This window comes from Nelumbo lutea, chromosome 1 (genome assembly GCF_056320005.1).
Source record: "Nelumbo lutea isolate HS-2025 chromosome 1, American lotus-T2T, whole genome shotgun sequence".
NCBI classification, from domain to species: Eukaryota; Viridiplantae; Streptophyta; class Magnoliopsida; order Proteales; family Nelumbonaceae; genus Nelumbo; species Nelumbo lutea.
In genome coordinates this window covers 210,048,805-210,072,343 of record NC_142684.1, presented here as the reverse complement: position 1 = coordinate 210,072,343, position 23,539 = coordinate 210,048,805, and the positions used below count along the sequence as shown (strand labels likewise).

The 23,539-nt window shown below is 35.5% G+C and overlaps 1 protein-coding gene across 1 annotated transcript; it reads right to left on the bottom strand.

Moving 5' to 3' along the window:
* Positions 1-19,659: 19,659 nt before the first annotated feature.
* Positions 19,660-22,775, bottom strand: LOC148880753 (NAC domain-containing protein 71-like). The gene is made up of 5 exons (XM_088978639.1): positions 22,351-22,775; positions 21,257-21,534; positions 20,835-21,155; positions 20,408-20,690; positions 19,660-20,322 (listed from the first exon to the last, which is right to left on the bottom strand). Exons 1-5 carry the CDS (start codon positions 22,493-22,495, stop codon positions 20,210-20,212), a joined length of 1,140 nt encoding a protein of 379 aa, XP_088834765.1. The 5' UTR covers positions 22,496-22,775; the 3' UTR covers positions 19,660-20,209.
* Between the last annotated feature and the right edge of the window lie 764 nt (positions 22,776-23,539).

Below are 23,539 nucleotides of genomic sequence, written 5' to 3'. Positions count from 1 at the left end.
GCGCGGACTGAATGCACGTCTAGATCGAGCTAAGGGATTGTGGGCAGGAGAGCTACCAAGCGTTTTATGGGCCCACCAAACTACAGAAAAAACCACCACCGGAGAAACCCCCTTCAACCTCACCTACGACATTGAAGCAGTGATCCCGGCAGAAATCAAAGTACCAACATTGCGACTACAAACATACGATGATTGGACAAACGGAGATGAGTTATGGACCAACCTTGACTTACCGGACGAGGTAAGGGACCTCGCGCACATCCGGACACTGGCCTATCAGCAGCAGGTAGCTCGCTACTACAATTCCATAGTAAAGCAGCGAAGCTTCCGGGCCGACAACCTGGTCATTCGTAAGATTATGGTGCCTGAACCCGGCGTAGGAAAACTTGGACCAAACTGGGAAGGGCCCTATAAAGTAAAGAGAGCGCTCGGGGGGGCATACGAGCTCGAAACCTTAGAAGGCAAACAAGTACCTCGAGCGTGGAACATTGTGAACTTAAGGCGATACTACCTATAAACCACCAAGCGGAGTGGATAAAATCGCTTCAAGGGCCTAAGGGCCATGATGCAGAGCCAAGAGGAACCTTGACGTAAGCAAGAAAAGAAACGTCAGGCATATTATCAGTTCGCTACAAAATCCTTAGCGCCGAAACAGGTCGCGTAAGTACAATAACCCGGACGAGAGGCATATTATCAGATCGACAAAGAATCAGTTCGGGAAAAAGTACATCCACCGGCTCAGCTTGAACCCCCTTTTGTAAGAATCCACCATCAGATCGTCAAAACGCGGAGAGGCAATATAGTCTTCAATGGTCTTCTTCTTGGCGTCTTCAATGCCTTGGGAAAAAAATCTGCGTTTTCTCCCTGATGTCCTCTTGAAGATATTCGACTTGATGCTGCAAGTCCAACTTCAAGTCCGCCATGTGTTTGACGACTACCCCCATGGCCTCGGCATCATGCAGAGACATCGTCTGCCTGGCCATGGTGATGCGAACAGCTTCTTCGGCAGCATAAGCGGCCGCCTCAGCAGCTCGGGTATTCACCTCGGCGGCACGGAAAGCCTCTTCAGCAGCATGGGCGGCAACCTCAGTAGCTCGCGCCTGTCGCGAGCTCCTCTCCACTTGGGCTGCTAAGGCATGAATTGAAGAATTCACCTACCAAAAGAAACAAGTGAGCAACAACAAAAGCGATAGAAAATGAAGGCAGACGAAATCTGACTTACCACCATAGCGTGTGTTACGGCGCGACAGGCGACCTGATTCAAAGGGAGATCAGTCCACGCCGCGATCTTCTCGGGGAAAGTAGCCTCCCTACTCTTCTGAAGAGCGTAGTTCGATGTCAACATGCTCCTGAACTCCCCTTTAGCTCCCGAGCCCGAGGGCCCAATTTGCGTATGAGTGGACCCAGAGTGAGCAGGAGTACTGGAGTATGCAGGAGCACCCGTATGAGTGGTCTCAGCATAAGGTGCCTCGGTAGTTTCATACATTGGCGGAGTCACCTCAGGCTCCCTGGGCGGATCCTCCGGCGTGTTGCCTGGAACTTGAGGCTCCTCATCCAGGGGCAGCTCGGTACGAGTTCGCTTGGCGACCCGCTTCCTCCTCTTCATGCCCTGGAACAGGCGCCCCCCACAAGTTCTCTCCGCATGCATAACAACTGTAGAAACGAGTTCGACATCAGAAAAAATGAAGGAACAAAGCAAGCAAGAAACTGTAGAACTAGAAACCTACCCGAACTCAGGCTGGCTGCAATAAGCTCAACCTCCGTCAAGTACTCATGGCACTTTAAACCTTGTCGTGCCCATTGCCGGAGGCCCTTCACCGTCTCTTTGTCGAGAGTGACACCAGAATCAGGAGCGGCCTCACCCCACCTGGTCTGAAAGGGTCATCCTTGCGCACTTTGCACGCCGAAGTAGTCCCGCTTCCATGCCGGGACCTTATTAGGAAGATCGTGCAGAAGCTTAAAGCCCGGGCGAGGAGGAGAATATCTCCAAGTCTAAAGGGAAATTCTGCTCGCAAAAAAGGGAGACTATCCCCACTAGGTTCCGAATAGAGTTCGGATGAAGCTGGCCAATGGTAACACCAAAGTGGTTTATGACTTCGACTAAAAGGGGGTGGAAAGCCAGTCACAGCCCCGCGGTAAGCTGCTCTCGTCAGGACCGTGTTCCCAAGGAAAACTACCCAAGGGAATGAAATACGTATATCCCCTAGGCAGATTGTAAGACATGAGTATAGATTGGAGCCCCTCGGGCGTCATAGTCGAGGGACCAAACCTGTCTAGCATCCGACCTCGGCGAGAGGTAGACGCCAAACTACCCGAAGAGGCTCGGCCTACGGGTTCATAGTCATCCTCAAGTTCCACCTCGGGATCACTAAGGCAGTCGGGGGATACAGCTCAGTTTGTAGAACCTACACCAGTCCTACTTAAAGAGTCGTCTGAGCTATCAAAGCTAGACATCGAGGAAAAGATGTGGATTCAGGAAGGTACTCACTGGAAAGTTTTGAATTCTTCGGAGATGGGAACAAGCAAAAAAACTTTGAAGGCTAAGTAACCAGCCTAGACGCGAGCTGAAAAACCTGGACGTGAGCTGAAAAGTTGGACGCGAGCTCAAGAGGCAAACTGTAGAAGTGACAAATCGACTGGGGTCCCCCGCTATTTATAGCTACAGTAACCAAGAACTGACCGTGCAGATCAAAGGCGATCTGACGACCCACATTCGCGTTGATCGCACGTCCCCTGAGGTCGGGACATGATTGGTGCACATCTTTCCGAAAAGAACGAAACGTCAGTGCACGTCTTTTTGAAACCAACGTCTTGCCAGCGCACGTCTTTCTGAAACTAACCGCGCCGCACGTCTCCCTGCAACTGACAAAACCGCCAGCGCACGTCCCTTCAAAACGGCAGTGGCACGCTTTTTTCAAATTTAAATGACCCGCTGTCACGTCCCAGCGGCGCGAATTTTTGAAATTTAAACGCGCGCTGTCACGACCATCAACAATTGAGCAGTAGGCACGTTTCCCGTCTTCTCGGAACTAGAGAACCCTGGAGAAAGCAACTCGCGCAGTCAAGATTCAAAGAACGGGACAAATCCACCTACCACCTCGCAAAACTCCCTACACCAGGGCAAGACCCTTGGCGCGAGGAGTGGGGGGGCAATTGATGAAGGAAGATTTGGCCCGACCTCACGGTTATGCGGCACATGGCAAAAGCAACAGCTCGGCACAAAATCAAGCCTAAGGCGTGAGCACCAAGGGGAGAAACCAGCGGTCCGAACTCCCCACTAGGGGCCCAAACTCACCCTTGGCCCCAAACCAAAAAGTAATCCAAACTGGCTCGCCTTGCAATAGTTCGGGACATACTTCGTCGAACTGGCCCGCCTTGCGACAGTTCGGGATACACCGCCGAACTGGCCTGCCTTGTAACAGTTCGAAATACACCTCACCGAACTGGCCTGCCTTGTAACAGCTCGGGACACCCCTCGTCGAACCGAACCGGCCCTATACATACCTCCGAACTCAAGACTTCACCTCGCTCACCACTCCACTACAACTTCAGGGCACCAAAACCAAACAAACCATACTATGCCTGACACTGAGGAAGTCCATACCCGAGGGCACCGCCCCTGACTGACTTAGGATCTGATGCTTGACGGTCGCACTCTAAATGGCCACCTGCCACCGCCTCCGAACACCGCCATTTCCCGTTAGAGAGATGGTTAGGCAGTGGCGGTTCTGTCCCAGTAGAAAGGACGACGACCAAATTGACAGACACAAGGGTAATCATACCCGACTTGACAAGGGCCTCAGAGCGAGTGTGCAAAGTGGTTATAAAAGGCCCCCTGCCCCCAACAAACAAGGTATGTGAACTTTGCGCTATCTGGTCTATACTTTGCCTTTGAGAGATTTCTGACTTGAGCTTCGGAGTTATCATACCGGGTTCCCCCCGGAGTTCTCTCATCTTTCACGTTTCAGGCTCCCCGATGCTTCAACTCAAAGGCGAATTCGTTGACAGCTAAGACCGGCCGAATTGCGCACCATCACAGTCAATCCGAAATTGATCAATCTGTGACCCTTGTTCCTTTATAAATTGTGTCTAAATTGATGCTCCTTCATTTTAGCCTTTCTTGCTCCCTCATGAAGCCACCTCATCACTCCCTTTTCCCTCATAGTGACACCTCATCATGTCTGGCCCACCCCTCTTTCCTCTATCTTTATCGCTTTGGATATCCCTTCCTAAAACTACTCCTAAAATATCTCTCTACCAAAATCTAATTTAATCTAGCCAAGTGGCACCACTATCCCCCACTTTCTCCTAAATTATCTATAACTCCTATCTATCTCCCAAATTATCTCAAATTCAGTGGAGTTTCTCTCTTAAATTATCTCTAATTCCTATTTATTCTCTCCCCCACTTTTCATCTAATCTATCAAAAGAAAGTTTGAATTAAAAAATTTAAGAATTATTTAAATATTATAATAAAATTATGTAATAACTTTAAAATATTTATTAAAAACACAAAAGATATCATAGATTTAATAATATTCATACTATTCATAATTTTATACTTTTTATGAAATTGATAACGAAATTGTGTACTAACAATATAAATTATAATTTTACAAATTATTCAATTTAAATATTATTCAAATAATAAAAATTAAAAAATATTATTTAAAATTTTCAATAACTAAATATTATAAATAAAAAAATATAAAAATATTATATAGAAAAATATTTAATGTTATGTAATAATTTTAAAATAAATAAAATTTAAATAATGAAAAATTTTAAATAAAAAAATTCTGTAATAAATTTTAAATAGTTAAAATAAATAAATTATGTAACTAAATTTTAAATAGTTAAAATAACTAAATAAAAAATTTTTAAATACTTAAATTAACAAAATTATGTAATAAACTTAAAAGTTTCTTATAGATTTATAATATTTGAATTAATAATAATTTTGTATATTACAAAATTAATAAGAAAATTATACAATAATAGTATAACTTATAATTTTATTGATTATGAAATTCAATAAATAAGTAATATTGAAATAACTAAATAGTTATATGATTTAAATAGAAGAATGGTATTGTAAATAACTAATTTTAAATATTTTTATACTAAAATAGTTAATAAATAAATCATATTTTAAATGTTATTTAAAAACAAATAAAATAGGTTAAATAAAGAAATTATGTAATAACCTTACAAATTTTATTGAAAACACAAAAATAGTTATAATAGATTTAATAATATTTTATAATAATAATTCAAAATATCTTTAAAATTTTTAAAATAAAGAAAATTAGATTAAATAATTTAGAGGTATTGAAGCTTTCAAATAACAAAAATAGGTAATAACTTAAAAAAATGATTTTAATAATATTAAAAAATATAATAGTAATAATTGCAATTATTAATGTACTAATGATAAAACATTATTTAACTTATATCAATTTATTATTCTAGAAAAAATTTCAGAAAATTGATATTTATTAATAATAATTTTAAAACGTTAATCTATATTAATATATATTTATATATACTAAAATTTATATTTATTGTATTTTTTGTGATAAATATATTTTAACATTTATGCATGAATATTTTTTGTTTTGTTATTTAATAGAAAATTTTCAATATATATATATATACGAGTAGAAACATGCCACGTCATGGGCTTAGCTTTGTCCCTTACCCCAACTGAGAACTCACAAACACCTTTCACTCCCTTTTCCCTCTCTTATAATGAATTATTTAATTTATTTAATTAATTAACAGTATTAGCAATACATTATCTAATAGTATTTATTAATTAATTACCATAATTAATTAAAAATACCTTATTTAATTAAATATCATAAATAATAAAAAAATATTATTACAAAAAATACATCTAATATTGTTAAATAATTAAATAAATACTATAACTAATAAAAATATTGTTAATTTTTGAATTATGAATTGATTATATCAAAATAGCATTAATTATAGTATTTTCATAAATATTGTTTATTAATTAAATAAATTAATCAATTAAATGAATACCATAATTAATAACAAAAATATCATAAATAATACCATAATTAATCATAGTATTTATTTATTTTAGGTATTTTGGTAACTTTGGTAAGGTCAAGGGTATTTTAGTCACTTTGGGTCTAAGGAGGCCAAAATAAAATTATAATCTAATGGTAGGTTTTTTGGATTAAAAAAAAAGGGTGGAGATAGATTCGATTGGTGGGGTTTGTAGGCATTTTGAATCGATTGGTGGGGCCAGATCAGCCTAAGCTTAGATTAGGTAGATCTAGAGGGGTAGTGATTTGATTAATTTATACGCTGGTTTTACGTGTACAAGCCAATGAGATTGGCCAAAACAAGGGTATTTTGACTCAAATTTTATAAGGTGGGGTTTGTAGGCATTTTGAATCGATTGGTGGGGCCAGATCAGCCTAAGCTTAGATTAGGCATATCTAGAGGGGTAGTGATTTGATTAATTTATTAACTTTGAAACAGAATCTTGGTGTGATGAAGGGGAGAATGAAGGAATTATTTGTTGAAATTTGGTAGGGTGGTGTTTCTGAGCATTATGGGTTGATTAATAGTGTCAGGTTGGCCCAATTATACTGAGATCAAACAGATTTGGAAAGGACTTGATTCAGTTAATATAGAGCTTTGAAAATAGAATCTTGGTGTATTAGAGGGGTAAGCAAAGGTATTTTTTGTTGAATTTTTGTGGGTAGGGTTGTTAGGGTGTCTAAGATTTTATGTAAACATCTTATTGATTTTGGAGGGCCAAAATCATTGAAATTTGGGTCAACAAGAGCATCCAAAATGGAATATTTATTTAATAATGGGGCAAATGGGGGAATTTTAGGTTGAAAATTCATGGGTAGATGTTTTTGGTGTGTCTAGGGTTCAATTGTATGGTCTAATTGATTTAGGGGTGTTAGGATCAAGGAGATTTGGGTTATGGGTGCTTTGTGTTAACGAGAGGGTTCGAAAGGGAATCTTAGTTTGATAAAAGAAGAAACGAAGGAGAATCTTGGGTTGAAATTTTAGGAGGTCCTAGGTCTAATGACAGTGATCAAGGATTGGAACGGTTTGATTGGGTGTTCATGGTAAATTGGCATTTCAACAGCAAATTGAGCAAAAATCAAGTGTTGGCAATGGAATTTCTAGAGGTATTGGTCTCTTGGATCATTTGGTGGAGTTTGATTGGTCCATAACTAGTATGATTAAGGGCATTTAAGAAATGAATATCTTGGTCAATGAAATAGCCCACATGAAAATCTTGGTCAACTAGTAACGTGTTTATAAGTATCTAGGGTTCTTTAAAAGCCCATTAACTCTAATTTGGGTCAACAAGAGCATCCAAAATGGAATATTTATTTAATAATGGGGCAAATGGGGGAATTTTAGGTTGGAAATTCATGGGTAGATGTTTTTGGTGTGTCTAGGGTTCAATTGTATGGTCTAATTGATTTAGGGGTGTTAGGATCAAGGAGATTTGGGTTATGGGTGCTTTGTGTTAACGAGAGGGTTCGAAAGGGAATCTTAGTTTGATAAAAGAAGAAACGAAGGAGAATCTTGGGTTGAAATTTTAGGAGGTCCTAGGTCTAATGACAGTGATTAAGGATTGGAACGGTTTGATTGGGTGTTCATGGTAAATTGGCATTTCAACAGCAAATTGAGCAAAAATCAAGTGTTGGCAATGGAATTTCTAGAGGTATTGGTCTCTTGGATCATTTGGTGGAGTTTGATTGGTCCATAACTAGTATGACTAAGGGCATTTAAGAAATGAATATCTTGGTCAATGAAATAGCCCACATGAAAATCTTGGTCAACTAGTAACGTGTTTATAAGTATCTAGGGTTCTTTAAAAGCCCATTAACTCTAATTTGCAATCTGTTTAAAAAATCTTGTGCATCGCATAGGTTCCAATTAGTAATAACTATAAACTAAACAAAACTTGTTCAATTGTTTGTTAGTTGTTTTGGAAACCAAAGAAGTCAAATGCTCACCGTGAATGATAGGATACAAATGGTACAATACAAGTAGCGGATTGGAACTCATTTAAGTAGAGACTGAGCAAAAGAGTTGAATCCTTATTTATTACCTACAAATAGGGGCATAGCTAGGGTTTTCTCTTAAGGCTTAGTTTAGAAGGAATACAATATATATAAAAATGTACAATGCAAATATATACAAAATAATATAAAATACAAGGTTTTGTACTCTATATATTTGTATTTGTACTCTTTCTAAACTGAGCCTAAGGGGAACCAAAAGCTAGTAAACATGGATAAGGGGGTTGAAAGCTAGTAAGCATATGGGTAGGGGACCAAAATATAGGTGAGATTTAAATGGGTATTGCGGGTGCTACCCCCTATCTCTATCCCTTCTTACAAGCTTCTTAATTGTCATTCATGGTCTCCATGCATAACTACATTGCCTTTGTTGGTAGGTGATCCCAAATGAACAAAGATAGAGAGCTCTTTTCTTTTCAGGGTAAATTACAAAGACCCTCCTTTACTATGGGGTTAGTGACAATTACCCCTTGAGCTTTCACTTTACAACAAATACTCCTAGCCATTAAGTCAAATGGTGCACTGTATTAAATTAGTACATTGCTCACCTAAACTTTTCTTATTTTCTTTTTCCCACTCTTTTCTCTTAAATCCTAATTGACCAAACAATAAAAATATCTTTATTTTCTCCAAACAAAATCAGCTAAAATAATAAGAATTATATCACTTCTTGTTTCATTTTACTAAAATTAGACTTGGTAATTAGGTTGGGTGGGTCAGGTTCGGGTTGGGTCAAGGTACTTCGGGTTGATTTCGGGTTGGGTTGGGTTGTCAAATGCTAGGCCCTAACCCTAAATGTTCGGGTTAGGGTTGACCCATGGGTCAATTCGGGTCATCCCAAAAAATAATTGAAATTTAAAAAATAATAAAATACATGAAAATTATCAAAATTAAAAGAATTAACCTTAAAATTCCAAATATAAAATAAAAAACATGAACATTTAACAATTTAAAGAGTAAACAATGAAAAGTAAAGACTAAATAGAAAAAAAAATTAAAGAGTGGAAACTTCTAACAATGCATAAATAATCCCAATTAGACTTGACAATCGGGTCAGTGGGTTGACCCATGACCCAACCCAGTTTTTCAGGTCGGGTCATTTTCACATTCGGGTAGCTAAATATAAGACCCTACCCTGTTTTTTTCAGGTTGGGTCGGATCGGGTTTGTGGGTTGGGTCAACTTTTTATCGGATCTAACTAAAATAAATGACTCTTCATCTTAAAATATAAAAATTATCCACTTATTCTCTAATAAACCAAGGAAAAACAAACAAAACCTTGAATTTATATATAAAAAGAAACCTCTACTATTTCATTTGAATATTGAATCTAATTAGAAATCTATAAATCTATTAGAGCAACCAAAAGGACTTCAATATTATATTTAAAGAACTAGTTGAATCATAAGTCGTTCAAATAAATAAGAAAATGACAATTCAAAGATTTAAGCTCAACTTATTAAGAATACATATACAAATATATACAATATAAATACATATAAAATAATACAAAATATAAGGTTTTACACATTACATATTTATATTTACAAAACTATATCAAAAGAAAATATTTATTGGAAAGTAAGGGGGTAATCATCACCGATCTCATAGTATAGGGGGTCTATATAATTTACCTTTTTTATGTAAAATGATAGAAAATGCCTGCCATATGTGCTTGCAATCTAATGAGTTATGACAAGAAAGAACTTTTATAACCAGTCTGGATCAGATACGCACATGGTAAGTACGTTAAATGAGTACTTAGAAAATTTTTTGATACCTATCGCTTAAATAATAACCCGACTACCCTTTAAAAAGACTAAAAAGCACTTTTTACAGTTGTCAGAATATGTATCAAGTGTTTGTGCTTACTAGATCTGATTCCCTTTATAACAAAGCTATATGACCCACATTAGCTATGAATTATGAGTTATAACTAGAGGTGTAAATCAGATCTTGTCGATCTCGCACGATTTTGAGCTGGCTAGGCATGACGGATTGTGGGCCGTGTCGGGCATTACATGATTGTCTGGGTTGTGCCGGGCCTAAGGTTTCAGGTCCATGGGCCAATATGAATGGACATGACTGAGAGGGCTGTGTTCATTTTATTATTGCATATATAAACAATTGTATACATCAAAACTCATATAAAATAAAATTTTAAAATCTTTTTTTATTGTCTATTTTTTAATTCATATTAAAATTTCTATTATTTTTCCAAAAATTTTAGAAAATGTGGTTTGGCCCGACCCTCAATATGGCAAGGCCCCACACGGCCTCAAACTATAGGCTGTGCCGGGACAACCCCCTAAAGAATCCCAGGGGTGGGAAGCTCGACCCAACTAGGCCTGTGCGTTGGCACGACTCGGATTACACCTCTAGTGTTATAACAAAGCACAACTTATTACAAAAGGATGTACAAGATAACCCTAGCATCTAGCTTAATAAACTAAAGCATTCCATGGGTCTTAGCCATATGACCCTTGGACGTCTACTTTTTTAGATCTTGTACAAAGCCATGTTCCACTATTAGATCACCATCCAAAGCAAAGAATTTCATAGAATTGATTGATTATAATGGACCTTATATACATGATAAAACCATCTAAATCTATACTACTTTAAAAAGCACGAATAGCCTCAAAGAATATTTTTGGAATTTTTGAAGGACAAAAGTTATCCATCGACATTTAAATTTAAGGTAAAATACAAAAACCTCCCATGAACTTTCTGACAATAATAAAAACCTCCCCTTGAGTTTCACTTTAATAAAAACCTCCCATGAAATTTTGAAAAATTCAACATAGACCTCCCCTCCATCACTATCCCAGACGAAAAACGTTTGATTGATGCATTAGTTTACTTAAATGTCCATTTTGCTCTTTTGCTAGTGGCAAATAGGTAAAATCATGGCATTCGATGCATCTTTTATAAATGGTCTCTAATCGCTGGCCGAGTGCTAGGTCAAACTAACAATCAAGTGAAGAACCATTAGAACACGCATTTGAGCAAGAGGCTTGGGATAAGAAAGTAAAAGGGAAAACTTGGTGTCTCTTCATCACTAACAACCCTGAAAAGATGCAATCAAATAGATGAAGTTCTCAAGCTCCCCACAAATTCAAATTCTGATCTTCAACTACTGGTAACAGCAGTAGTTCTAAGCCCGTCCAACCCAAAGTGAACTAAGCTTTCAAAACACTATTGAAGCGTTTGACAAACAAGATCCAACTGTTAGTGAATGTTTTGAGAGTTCTTTTTGGCCTTTCACATATGATTTAAATTCAAATGCCCCTAGCTTGGCAAAGCTTCTTGATGGATATCCCCTTGATGTTGTGGCCTGGCATGCCTTAATCTCTCTCTCTCTCTCTCTCTCTCTCTCTCTCTCTCTATCTCTCTTTGAGCAATGTCGGTTTTAGCAGCCTCCAAAAGTATGCATGGGTGTTATATTAACTTTCCATCTGAACAAGAGATGCATCCAAGCACTTATTTTACTAGATAAATAATGTCTTGAACTCAAGCGAATGCAAATGAAATTGGAGTGGTTATTACATATAATTAAACTGCCAAACAACCAAGGAGAAGGGTGCAAAATGGAGAACATGACGATTCTGAAGGAGTACTTGTGGTTCAAACTGGTTGATTCAGACAAGATAGGGAGCATAATTGCCCTCAGCTCAAGAGAGCTCTAGCAATTGGAAACCTAGAATTCCCTCTCTACATTGTCCATAGATGATCAGAACGTATGATTTTGATCGAAATGGAACAATGAGCATTGAAGAATTTGTTCCTTTTAACAAGTTTCTTCTTAAGGTTCAACAAGCTTTTTCAGACCTAGAAAGAGGTGGTGGATTTCTTGTTGATGATGTTGTTTATGTGGCTTTGATAAAGGTTGGGTTTTCCCTTGACTCTCTTGCTTTTTATACAGTCTGTGAGAGCTTATATCAGAAGAAGAATGGAAGATTCCAACTCGACGATTTTATAGCACTTTGTATATTTTTACAATTTGTTCACTACATGGGCTGCCAACTGTAGAACATGAGGAACCAAAGTACTCTACCATGTTCTCCTCCTCATCTAAAGATACCCTTAGAATTCTTTTGGTGTTTGAGGAAATTGTGGAAGATCTAAAGCATTTTCTGCACGCATGAGTGTGAAGTTCTTTCTTCATGACTATTCTAGTGCCTGGATTGAAAGTGAACACGGGATCTAAGATCTGTTGTCCATATTTCTTTGTATAAGAATTATGTGTGTATTAACTGTTGGATTTCCATTGAACTAGTGGGCATGGTTGAGATAAAAAAATGGAGTGCTCTCTACCAAATTGATTTGTCAATAGTAATAACTACTTGCTTTTACCATCACGGGTTTAATTTGCATACTGTCTCCATGGCATATGTTTTAACTTGGTGAAGTTTTAGGTAGAAAAAAGGGAGGCATGAATTCAAACCCAATGGAGCTACAGGAAGAAAAAGGGAGGCACGAGTTTGAACTCGATGGAGTTTCAAGGAGAAAAATGGATAGCATGACTTTGAACTCAATGGAGTTTCAGGGAGAAAAAAGTTTAGGGAAGGTTTTTGTTAAGGTGAAACTCGAGGAGAGGTTTTTATGATTGTCAGAAACTTCAGGGGAGGTTTTTGTATTTTACCCTTAAATTTATTGATAAAAAATGAGGGAAAATAGGGTAATCGGTTATTAATATTAAATGAGTTGAAAAAAGATAATGTTAAGACATTCAATGCATTCAATTCTCTCTTATCAAATCCAACATTTAAGAAATTAACTTACATTCACCTTCATTAAATCATATATTTAAAACATCTTGGTTTCTTTTCATTGTTAAGTTCTATTAATTAAATCCATAGATAATAAATTAAAAATTCCAATAACATAAAAACTTATACTTTTAAAATCTACCAGAAAAAAAATAGTGTTTTCATCTAGGTGGTGGTAAGAAATTAAATCATTTTGGGTTAAATGGGCCAACCCATGCTACCACAATTAAATAATATAATTCAAAAATAAAAAAAGAAAAAAAGTGGGAACATTTTAGCATCACATATTCGACATATTAAACAATAATAAGTATGATAAATAAGAAATATTATTATTAATGGTGGAAATGAAATGTAAAATTTAAAACCAATTGGATATATTCTCTCATTAAATCCTATATTTAAGATATATTTTCTCATCATTAAAGACATAAAATCAATTTTAATACTATTAAAATAAATATTTTGATAAGTAATTTGAGAATAAAACCATTTTCTTTCCTCCCAGTGGTGGGTAAGCAATTCAACTATTTTGGGTCAAAAGGGCTAATAATTAATGCCATAATTAAATAAAAATAAATTAAAAATGAATGCATTTTTAAAATATATAATACAAAAAAAGAATTGGGCATATCTCTAATATTGTATATGCATTATAATAAACAAAAATAAGTATGAAACATAAGAAGTGCTTTTATTATGATGAAAATGAAATTCCAAATTTAAAATCAACCTAGAAACGAAATTATATCATAGTCAAACAATAAAACTTTTAAAAATAGAAAATGAAAAGAATCATACAAATAAAAAATAGAGAAAATTTTGGGCACATATCTAATGTTATATATTTATAAAAAGTAAAATATTGGGTACATCTCTAATATTATACATTCATTATATTGAACAAAAGTAAGCATTATACATAAGAAATAAATTTTTCAATTCTGATGGAAATGTAATACAAAATTTAATGTCAACCTAGAAAGCATACTACTTTTTTTTTTGGGTGGTGGGTTAGTATTTGGTCAAATGGATTAATTGATGACATGATAGTTAATTAATAAATCTTTAAAAGATTAAAAGTACAAATAATCAAAAGAATGAATTAATTATGTCAAACAAAAATTAAGTGTGATAAGTAAAAGTTATGTATATAATGTAGATGAAATATATAATTTAAAACTGATACGAAAGCAAAGCTATTTTCTTATTTAGATAATGGGTTTTATAATGGTTCAACTTTTTAAAGAAACTCATGATGCCATAATTGAATAATAAATATTAAAAAAAGATAGAACACAAAAAATGAAAAAGTATAAATTTTGTTAAAAAAATTTGAGAACATTTCTAATATTCTATATTAATCATATTAAATAAAATTAATTTTTAAAATAAAAATTCATGTTGTCACAATTAAATAATAAAATTCAAAAATAGATAAAATGCAAAGAATGTATGATTAAAAAATTAGGAACATTTTTAACATTATTTATTCTTCATATTAAACAATAATAAGTATAATAAATAAGAAATGTTTTTCTTATGAAAATGGAATGTAAAATTTAAAATCAATTGGAAATAAAAATATTTTCTTATATTCTCTCAGTATTCATTAAATCTTGTATATAAGGTATATTCTCTCATTAAATCCTATATTTAAGATATATTTTTCTCGTCATTAAATTCTACTAATTAAATCCATAGCATTAATTTTAATAGTATAAAAATAAATATTTTGACAATTTATTTGAAAGCAAAACTATTTTCTTCCCTCCTAGTTCTAGGTAAGCAATTCAACCATTTTGGGTTAAATTAGTTAATAAATAATGCCATAATTAAATAATGAAAAATTAAAATAAATAAAATATATAATACAAAAAAGAATTGGGTATATATATAAATATTGTAGATACATTATACTAAAAAAAATAAATATGAAATGTAAGAAGTATTTTTATTAATGATGAAAATGGAATGTCAATTTTAAAATCAATCTAGAAATAAAATGACATCATAGTCAAATAATAAAAATTCTAAAATTAAAAAATACAAAGAATCACAAAAATAAAAAAAATAGAAAAATTTTTGGGCACATATCTAACGTTATATATTTATAAAAAATAAAAAATATTGGGTACATCTCTAATATTATGCATTCATTATATTAAACAAAAGTAAGTATTATACATAAGAAATAATTTTATTAATGATGGATATGTAATACAAAATTTAATGTCAATTTAGAAATCAAACTATTTTTCCTTTTTGGGTGGTGGGTTAGTGGTTTGGGTCAAACGGATTAATCGATGATATGATAGTTAAATAATAAATCTTTAAAAAAATACCAGTAGTAATAAGAATATATATAAAAATTATATATTAATTATGTAAAACAAAAATTAAGTATAAATCAAAATCATTTATATAATGTAGAAGAAATATAAAATTTAAAATTGATTTGAAAGCAAAGCTATTTTCTTATCTATATGGTGGGTCGATGATCCAACTTTTCAAAAAAACCCTTGATGTCATAACTGAATAATAAATATTTAAAAAAAGGGTAAAATATAAAAACCTCCCCTGAAATTTCTATCAATCATAAAAACCTCCCCTATAGTTTCACTTTAGCAAAAACCTCCCCTCTATTTTTGAAAAAATTCAACAAATACCTCCCTTCCGTCAATGACCAAGACAGAAAACGTTTAAGAGATGATCATTTTTTCAAAATGCTTATTTTACCCTTTATGAATTAATGTACATATGTTTTTATTATAATAGCCCTGTCTCAACAACTCCATAATCTACTCCAACATTGTTCATCTTCTTTCTCACAACACAGTGTTAGAATGGTAGTGCACTCCCCCTCCAATCTTCCCTCTTCTTTAATATTCCTATGTCTCTCTCTCTTCACCAACACAGAATAGCACTATTCATCATTCCCCTCTCTCCCACTAAAACACACACGATGGCGATTGAATTCGATCTCCACCTCCAACCATCCGAACTGTCAGTTGTCCAATGATGGTACTGGGATGGTGGATTAATTGTCAATCTCCACCTCCGGCCTCACAAACTGTCAGTCGTCCAACAAACTGTTAGAGTCCCTTGATAAACTAATCCAAAATTCCCCACATGAAATTTTCTCTGATTTCTGCAAATTCTTCTACTCTCACATGCATTAAATAAAAACTCTAGAAAATTATATGGGTTCGATTATTTTAGGCCAAATAAGAAAAACCCATGTCAAATTTCAAATGAATTTCCTAGATTTTTCAGTGCAATACTGTTATTTGGGAATCTGCCTCTGAATTATTGAACCCATTCATCTCCTTTGATGGAAAATGTAAAATTTCATTCACATGTGACGGATATCCTATTACGCGTCTGTAAATTAAAATTCACATGTTTAATCCAAAAAAACGGTGTAGGATTGTTAATACAAATCCTAATAAATCAAAGAGAGAAAAAAAAACTATGAGGAACCTCTGTGAATCAGATGGAGGTTGAAGCGGAGCACGTCGTTTGTTTGGTCAAGAGCGAAGAACTGAACCCCAGTCTCGAAGCACCCACATCCAACTATACAAGATTCTTCTCCAACTGAAGTGTCTCCAACAGGTCGATGCCTGGAACCACTGTATAAGGCCCATTGTAAAAGAAAACAACTCCGTCCGATGCGGTTGACGATGACAAATAGATAGCGAACTTTCGATTGAAATTAAACGATATCGCAAGCTGCGACGGTAATCCAATTCAGTTGCGACCGAAGCCCGCCATTCCCTTGACACCACTCGCTAAATGAACCAAGAGGGGAGTTGGGGCACACGAGAAGAGGAAGTGATGGGTGGTAGCAATTGGGCCAGGCTTTAATCCGTACGTAGAGGGAAGGGCTATCACATCTACTGTAAGCTCGCTGCTAGAGACAGTGCCGGTGACGATGTTCTCTGGGGAAAACCACAGGTGTGGTTTTTATAGCCAGGGCGAGGAGTAGATAAGCAGAGGTCGTAACGTTGGGGGGAGAGAGAATCGAAGGGAAATTAAAGAAGAGGGAAGATTGGAGGGGGGAGTTCACCGCCATTCTACCGCTGTGCATTGTGAGGAAGAAGATGAACAATGTTCGAGCAAATTATGGAATTGTTGAGACGGGTTATTTTTATTTTGAACATAAATGGGAGGTTTTCTGGTCATTGATGGAAGGGAGATATTTATTGAATTTTTAAAAAATAGATGGGAGGTTTTTGTTAAAGTGGGATTAAAGGAGAGTTTTTTTATGATTGTTAGATACTTTAGAGGAATTTTTGTATTTTACCCTTAAAAAAGTATAAGAAACAAAAATGAAAAGTAAAGAATTTTGTTGAAAATATTTGGGAATATTTCTAATGTTATATATTCATCATATTAAATAAAAATAATTATTTCAATAACAATATTTTTATTTATGATATAAATAAAATAAAAATTCAATAATAATAATTATAATTGTAAATATAATTTAAAATTTTCATATGCAATGCACATACATATTTACTACAAGTATTTAAATTTATTTTAATCATATTATTACTTTTGTAATTTTTTTCTATTTTAATTATATTATATATTCAAGTTATTAATATAAATAAAATATTCTTACGTGCCGCACGTGCTTAAATCCTAATCTAATTTAAAATTACCCAATACTTGAAAATCAGCAAACCAGAATCAGCTCCGTTGTTAATATTTTTCAATGTTGGCGTCAAAGCTCAACGGATTTTTTTTTTTTTTTTTACCTTTCTTCTCATGCTTCTTGCCTTTTCTTTATCTGTTATTGTTATCCACCTCAGGGTGTGAGCTGATTCAAGGTAAAAGGTGGTGGTAACAAGAAGTGATGGAGAGAAGCGGTAAATGGATTCAAGCCCGAACTCCGGTGGTAATCAGAGTTTCACGCATTTTTTTTTATGAATTATGATCCGATAACAGTTTGTATCTACCACCACAAATCGAACTAAATGTATATGTTCTCCTGTTTCTGTCATTAGCAATCAGGATTATCTCCGCCAGTATATCTGTTATTCATTATTTCAATGAATGTATTTATTAACTTGGTCTGGCTTTTTTCTGGTGAAGAACTGACAGATCGAGCTGAATACCATTAATGTTCTTGATACAGTAAATTAGATCTCACCACTAAAATAAACAAATAACTCCTTTTTCTCCGTGAAAACCTGAGAACCTTTCTAGCAGAAGGGAAAGAAGGGCGGTTGGCGGTTGCTAACCTAATCGTAATTTTGACCTACTGGTAGGCGTTGTGGTCTAGTAGAGGGAAAGAATCTATTTAAACAATGTTAACTGGTTTTGCAAAAAGGGTGTTTTTGAGAAGCAAATACCTTAATAAAATGCTTAAAGTCCATGAGTGTAGTTCCTTTATCGAGATTCTTATAGAAAAAGGAGGTGGGGTGGTGAGAAATAAGTGTTTTTTCCTTGGAAGCTTCAGCAGAGAACAATCTGTGCTTCTTTGATGACTCTTTGTGCTTGTCACCTTTTTGGTAGCTTCAAGGAGGCTCTGCTTTGTGTTTCTTTTAGTAGAATATTTGGTGGCAATTTGAAGTTCGATTTTGTTCCTTTCTCGAGTGTTCAATCCTGTGATTAGTTCTCTTGGACTAAAATTAAAGCAATTAATTAATTCTTTGAGTGGACACTGTGGGACTGTTGTATACTTGTATTCAGTCTGGTCTTCCAAGCTAATAGTTATTGGAGACGGAAAGAAAAGCATAATTTTTTATTACAAAGACATTAAGTGTGCTTATTTTTAGGAAAGTGATATCTGTTCAGAGAACTGAGGGGAACGACTTCCATATTCTTCATGCTCAAGTATTATGAATTAAGGGCTTGGATTCAGCATGAAGCTCTAACAAGTTTTAGAGACAAAAAGAAAATGATAATCATTCTATTATAAAGAACTTAATTGCCAATTTGTACGAAATTTAATGAGTCCAGAGGACTGAGGATAACATCCATATTCTTTATGTTTATGTATTAAGGGCTTGGATTGAGCATGAGGCCAATGCTCTGTTAATCATGGCACTCCTGTTCATACATCTGGAGTTGCTATTTTCCCACTTTGTATCAATGGGACAAAGCTGGAGCCTCATCATCCTGTGCGGCTGTGCCTTGTGTTTCAGTTCGCTTTTTGGTATATTGAAGCCAAAGAAAACCACCTTAGTTGGCACATTTGTGCTAGTCTGATTAATGTATCCTCTGACGGTCTTCCATTTCCATTATTCACAAACACAAGCAGTATGAGCAAAATGCAAAGAGACAGATTTTAAACTCACTTTGCTAGATTCAGCTTAGGTCTGTCATTTGGCTCAAACCTCTGGCTGTAGAAATAAAGTTTTCTTACATAAAATAAGTATGATGCACCCAAAAGTTTAAGCATTGACATAAGAATAACTTCAGGAACGAATTTATATGTCCAGGAAGCAATTTTCTGATGCTGGGATTGGAAAGACATGGACCAGAGTTAAATTTTAGAAATCGATCTTCACAGTAAACAGTAGTCCAAGGGAAATGATATGCTGTCATGCTATGCTACTAGTCAGGTTGGAGTAATTGGACAGCAGAGATCTGGGTGATACCATTTGGGGTACTTTTGTTCGAATTCTATGAGTTATTTTTTCTTGCTTAGGGAAATTTTCAATGTTGTTAGTCATTATCTCATAGGCATTTCCATGTTGCATATATTTGTAGTGCACATTCATAGTTTTGTCAGATCTTCTGAAGAAAAGGATATCAACTAGGAAAGAGCCAATATACACTTTAATAATATAGAGAGAATCCTTTTTTATCCTGCTAAAGCTGATTTTATCATTACACAAGAACAGAGATAACAAGATGTTCACATTATGCAATGTAAACAATCCTGATGATCAACTACAAATTTAAACCCATAACCATATACCAGAATAATCTAGCATGCTACCTGATCAGGCAGACACATTACAAAACCAAGAACCCACTTATCAAAACATCTAGAGACAAGATATAGACCAGGGAAAAACCAGTACCATTAAAGAAGTTACGACATAAAACATGGGGGACAGCCTCTAAGAGAGCTAGTTTGTTTATTACACAGAAATGTAGGTTATGTACTGTTCAATTCCAAGTGCAATCGTTAAAAGTGATTGTCACAGGAAGATCTTCTACTTGAGATACTTGGAGGGGTGGTACTTGGGATTCTCTTCTCCAAGAAAAATCGTTAAAAGGCGACATCTCAGAGATCCCACTCCATATTATTTGCCATAGTAGTAAATCCATAACTAGACACCAGGATAAACTAGTAGTCTAGCCTTTTTCTAGTGGCAGTTTTTACTTCACAACCATGAAGTTGTCCTCTTGCAACCACAGTCCGCTTGACTCCCCCAAAGACCCATCTCCACTGCTTTGTCTGCAAATTGGGGCTAGGTTCCAAGCTTCTTGCCCTGCATTTAAAGCAAAAATGAGCTTCAAGGTTCCTTCCTAAGTTCTAAGTACACCCACTAGAAAATGTTTAGTATAGTCTCAAACCATTGATGAATGGGTTTGGATCTCTTAGTAAGTCCATCAGCTCAAGATTCTGGTATTCCATGTCTTCATCTTCATAGAAGCTCATGTAGTTCATGGGTCCTGTGTAAGGTGACATACAACTAATTGCATCAAAATTATCTGTTGGCTCAACATCCATGAGGTTGCAATAAGATGAAGTGGGAGAGATTTCTGCTGAACCACAATGTTGCTGTGAAGTTACTGAATTTTGAAACTCATTCTGCAGAAAACATTCAGATGCAGCATCTTGTCCTTGCGAGTAATCCTGTAGGAAGAGTCAGAGAAGCTTAATAAAAATAGTAAACATAAAAATCCAAAGTGGGAAAATTATCATAAACATCTTTCTTTAGATTTGAATGTAAATCCAGTAATTTGGTCGTCATTGTTGTTTTTTTAAGAACTTTAGTACCTTTGAAGAATCAAGAATAAGATCAGATGAGATCCAGAGGTCCGTGTGGTTGTTCCTGGTTAAAGCTGGCTCAAAGTCTGAAATTCTTGTAATTTCATATGGGGAAGTAACAGAGTTTGAAGAATTACTTCCATTATATAGCCTAGCAGTTTGAGATGGACCTTTGTGGCAGTTGCTTGAGAGCTCACTTGAGAAAACTGTTGGCATGATTTTCCCATCGGCAGAAGTTCTTCCTACCCTCTTACCTCTGGGTTCTTGGAAATCACCCATTTTCTGTCCCTGGTCATTCTTCTTAACTACGTGGCACAGAGCAAAAGCTTTCTGGAATAAGCAAATATTATGTCAATATTTGACAAATTTGAATATTAAGCATTAAATGTAGAATTTATTTTTGTTCCACTATATGAAAATTTAAAACATACCTGAAAATTAGATGATCCTTGAGAAGGATCATCACAGAGTCGATATTCATGCATCACCCAGTCGGTCCTATCTCCTAGTGGGGCCCGTCCACGATAGAAGACTAGGGTCTTCCGAAGCCCAGTCATAGCAGACTGACATACTATTTTCCGGTCTTTTCCAGTTGCTTTCCAATATCCAGATCTTGTGGCTCTATTTGTGCGTGAGCCATTTGGATACTTCCGGTCCCTGGGACAGAAGAAGAACCACTCCATATCACGTTTTGGGAGGAATGACTTGTCTGCAACACCATAAAGAAAATTCAGGTTTCATGTTTAATAAGACCCCAACAGTGAAGTGAAAATTGAAAATACGCCAGAGGAGGTGTTGTGGTTGCTTTTTTATTTTCATTGTATTATCTTGATAGAAAAAGGAAATTACTCTATGTGAAATGACTTTTTAAAAGAAAAAGGTGAGGTTCCCTAAAAATAGAACTCTTCAACTGGTTTAGTTTTAGTTTCTGTTGAGAACAAAATTCATAAATAGAACCATTCTAGCACCACTGAGTTTTCCCACTCATGGCACTTCAAGACAAGTAAGTTTTGATTGAGTACCGCCTAAACAATTCAGGCTGTGAGGGAATTTCTGTTTTTGAGAGTAAATATTGGTTCCATAAGGAGCAGTCCTTTGACTAGCCAGAAAACTTAATGTATCAACTTTGACTAAACTATTCTTAGGTCATGGATGAATCCATTCAAAGTTATGATTCATCCAACCATTAATCATCCCAGAGCAGTCCGGTGGCTTCAGTCTATAAAAGTTCATCTCCTATGTTCTTTAATTGCCAAAAGATCACAATGGTGAAGTTTTCTCCTGACAATTTCCTGAAATTTGACAGGATACTGATATGGAGAATCCAAGCTTCTACTTTTGATGGGAAAGAAAGTGGTTGCTAAGCTAGTGGATGAAGACAGACCTGGCAACACACTGATTTTAACACAACTAAATGAGCAGGTATTTTCAATCCAAGCCAGCATAACATTAAAAAGGATTAATAAGAGTGGAGAGCCCTTATACTATTATGATCTTTTGAGCTTTCAAAAGGTTTAAAGAGTACCTGGTAATTCCCATGGATCAAACTTGTACAAATCAATCACCGGGATTACTTCAAGCTCAATCTTCAACCCCTCCATCTTCCTCTTCAAGTAATACCCCACTAACTCTTCATCGGTGGGGTGAAACCTAAAGCCTGGTGGCAGCATTGCTCATGTCATTTTCTGAACCCCCTGACTATCTGATCTGAATCTAAAAAAAATGGCAAAAAGAACAAAGATGAACACAGCTAGAAGAACCAGATGATTGAAATCTTCACCCAAGTACCCAGGTATTTCTATTGAAGATTTGGAAGATCCAAAAATAAAAGCTTTTGTCAACACAGAATTTCTTATCAAGAATGGAGTAGAACTTCCAGAGAATGCACCCTTTGTGCAACAGGATCATTCTTCCTAAATTCAACTCCCCTCCGACAATGAAGCTTTTCCCACCCTCGCCACCCAAAAAATCAACTCTTAAAAGAAAAATACAAATTTTTTAAGGAGAGCAGAAGCCCAAAGCAATTACAAAAACACAATCCTATACAAGAAGTCTAAATCAGAACTCTAAGAAAGGAACAGTTAGTACTTCCAAAGATGGAATTGCTTCCGATTCCCAGAAACTAAAAGCCTAGAACCATTCAAAATGCCATAGTATTTGTAATTTTGAATGGCTGACTCTCAGAAACTGAGTCACTAAGAAGTCTTGAAGAAGGACCGTTAATGTGTAATTATGAAGAACAATTTGGTAGAGCAGAAATGAGGGATTGGTGAGAGTTATATAGGATTTGGGGGGTGAAGCAGTACAAAAACTAAAACACCGAAAGTTAAAGTTTCACTGTCTGAAGCCAACCAAAATTCCAAAGTAGAGGCCCACAAAGCCCCAAAAGCTCTTCACCAAAGTTCTACACCCTGCCATATAATTAAGTACCGCCAATGAATCAGACAAAACATTTTGTACTTTATTTAGTCTTCTTTGGCCCATAGTCTTTGTTCAATAAAGGCATTTTGCATTGTTCAAATATTATATTTGAGTGCCACGGATTTTGCATCTCTCTAAATGTGAATCCAAGGCTTTTAGTCCAAGGAAATTTCAGCTTTCTATTAAACAAAGTTGTTGGACATCTTGATGATATTAAATCTGAAAACCCAATTATCTGTAATATCAATTCAGCAAATTCCTATGCTACAATTTGGAGGTGGCTAAACAAATCT

Excerpts from the sequence above, each read along its gene's own strand:
- LOC148880753 (XM_088978639.1), bottom strand. The coding sequence starts at position 22,495 with ATGCTGCCACCAGGCTTTAGGTTTCACCCCACCGATGAAGAGTTAGTG. Across the intron at positions 21,156-21,256 it reads AAGGATCATCTAATTTTCAG|AAAGCTTTTGCTCTGTGCCA; the intron begins GTATGTTTTAAA and ends TGCTTATTCCAG. Across the intron at positions 20,691-20,834 it reads TTATTCTTGATTCTTCAAAG|GATTACTCGCAAGGACAAGA; the intron begins GTACTAAAGTTC and ends CTCTTCCTACAG.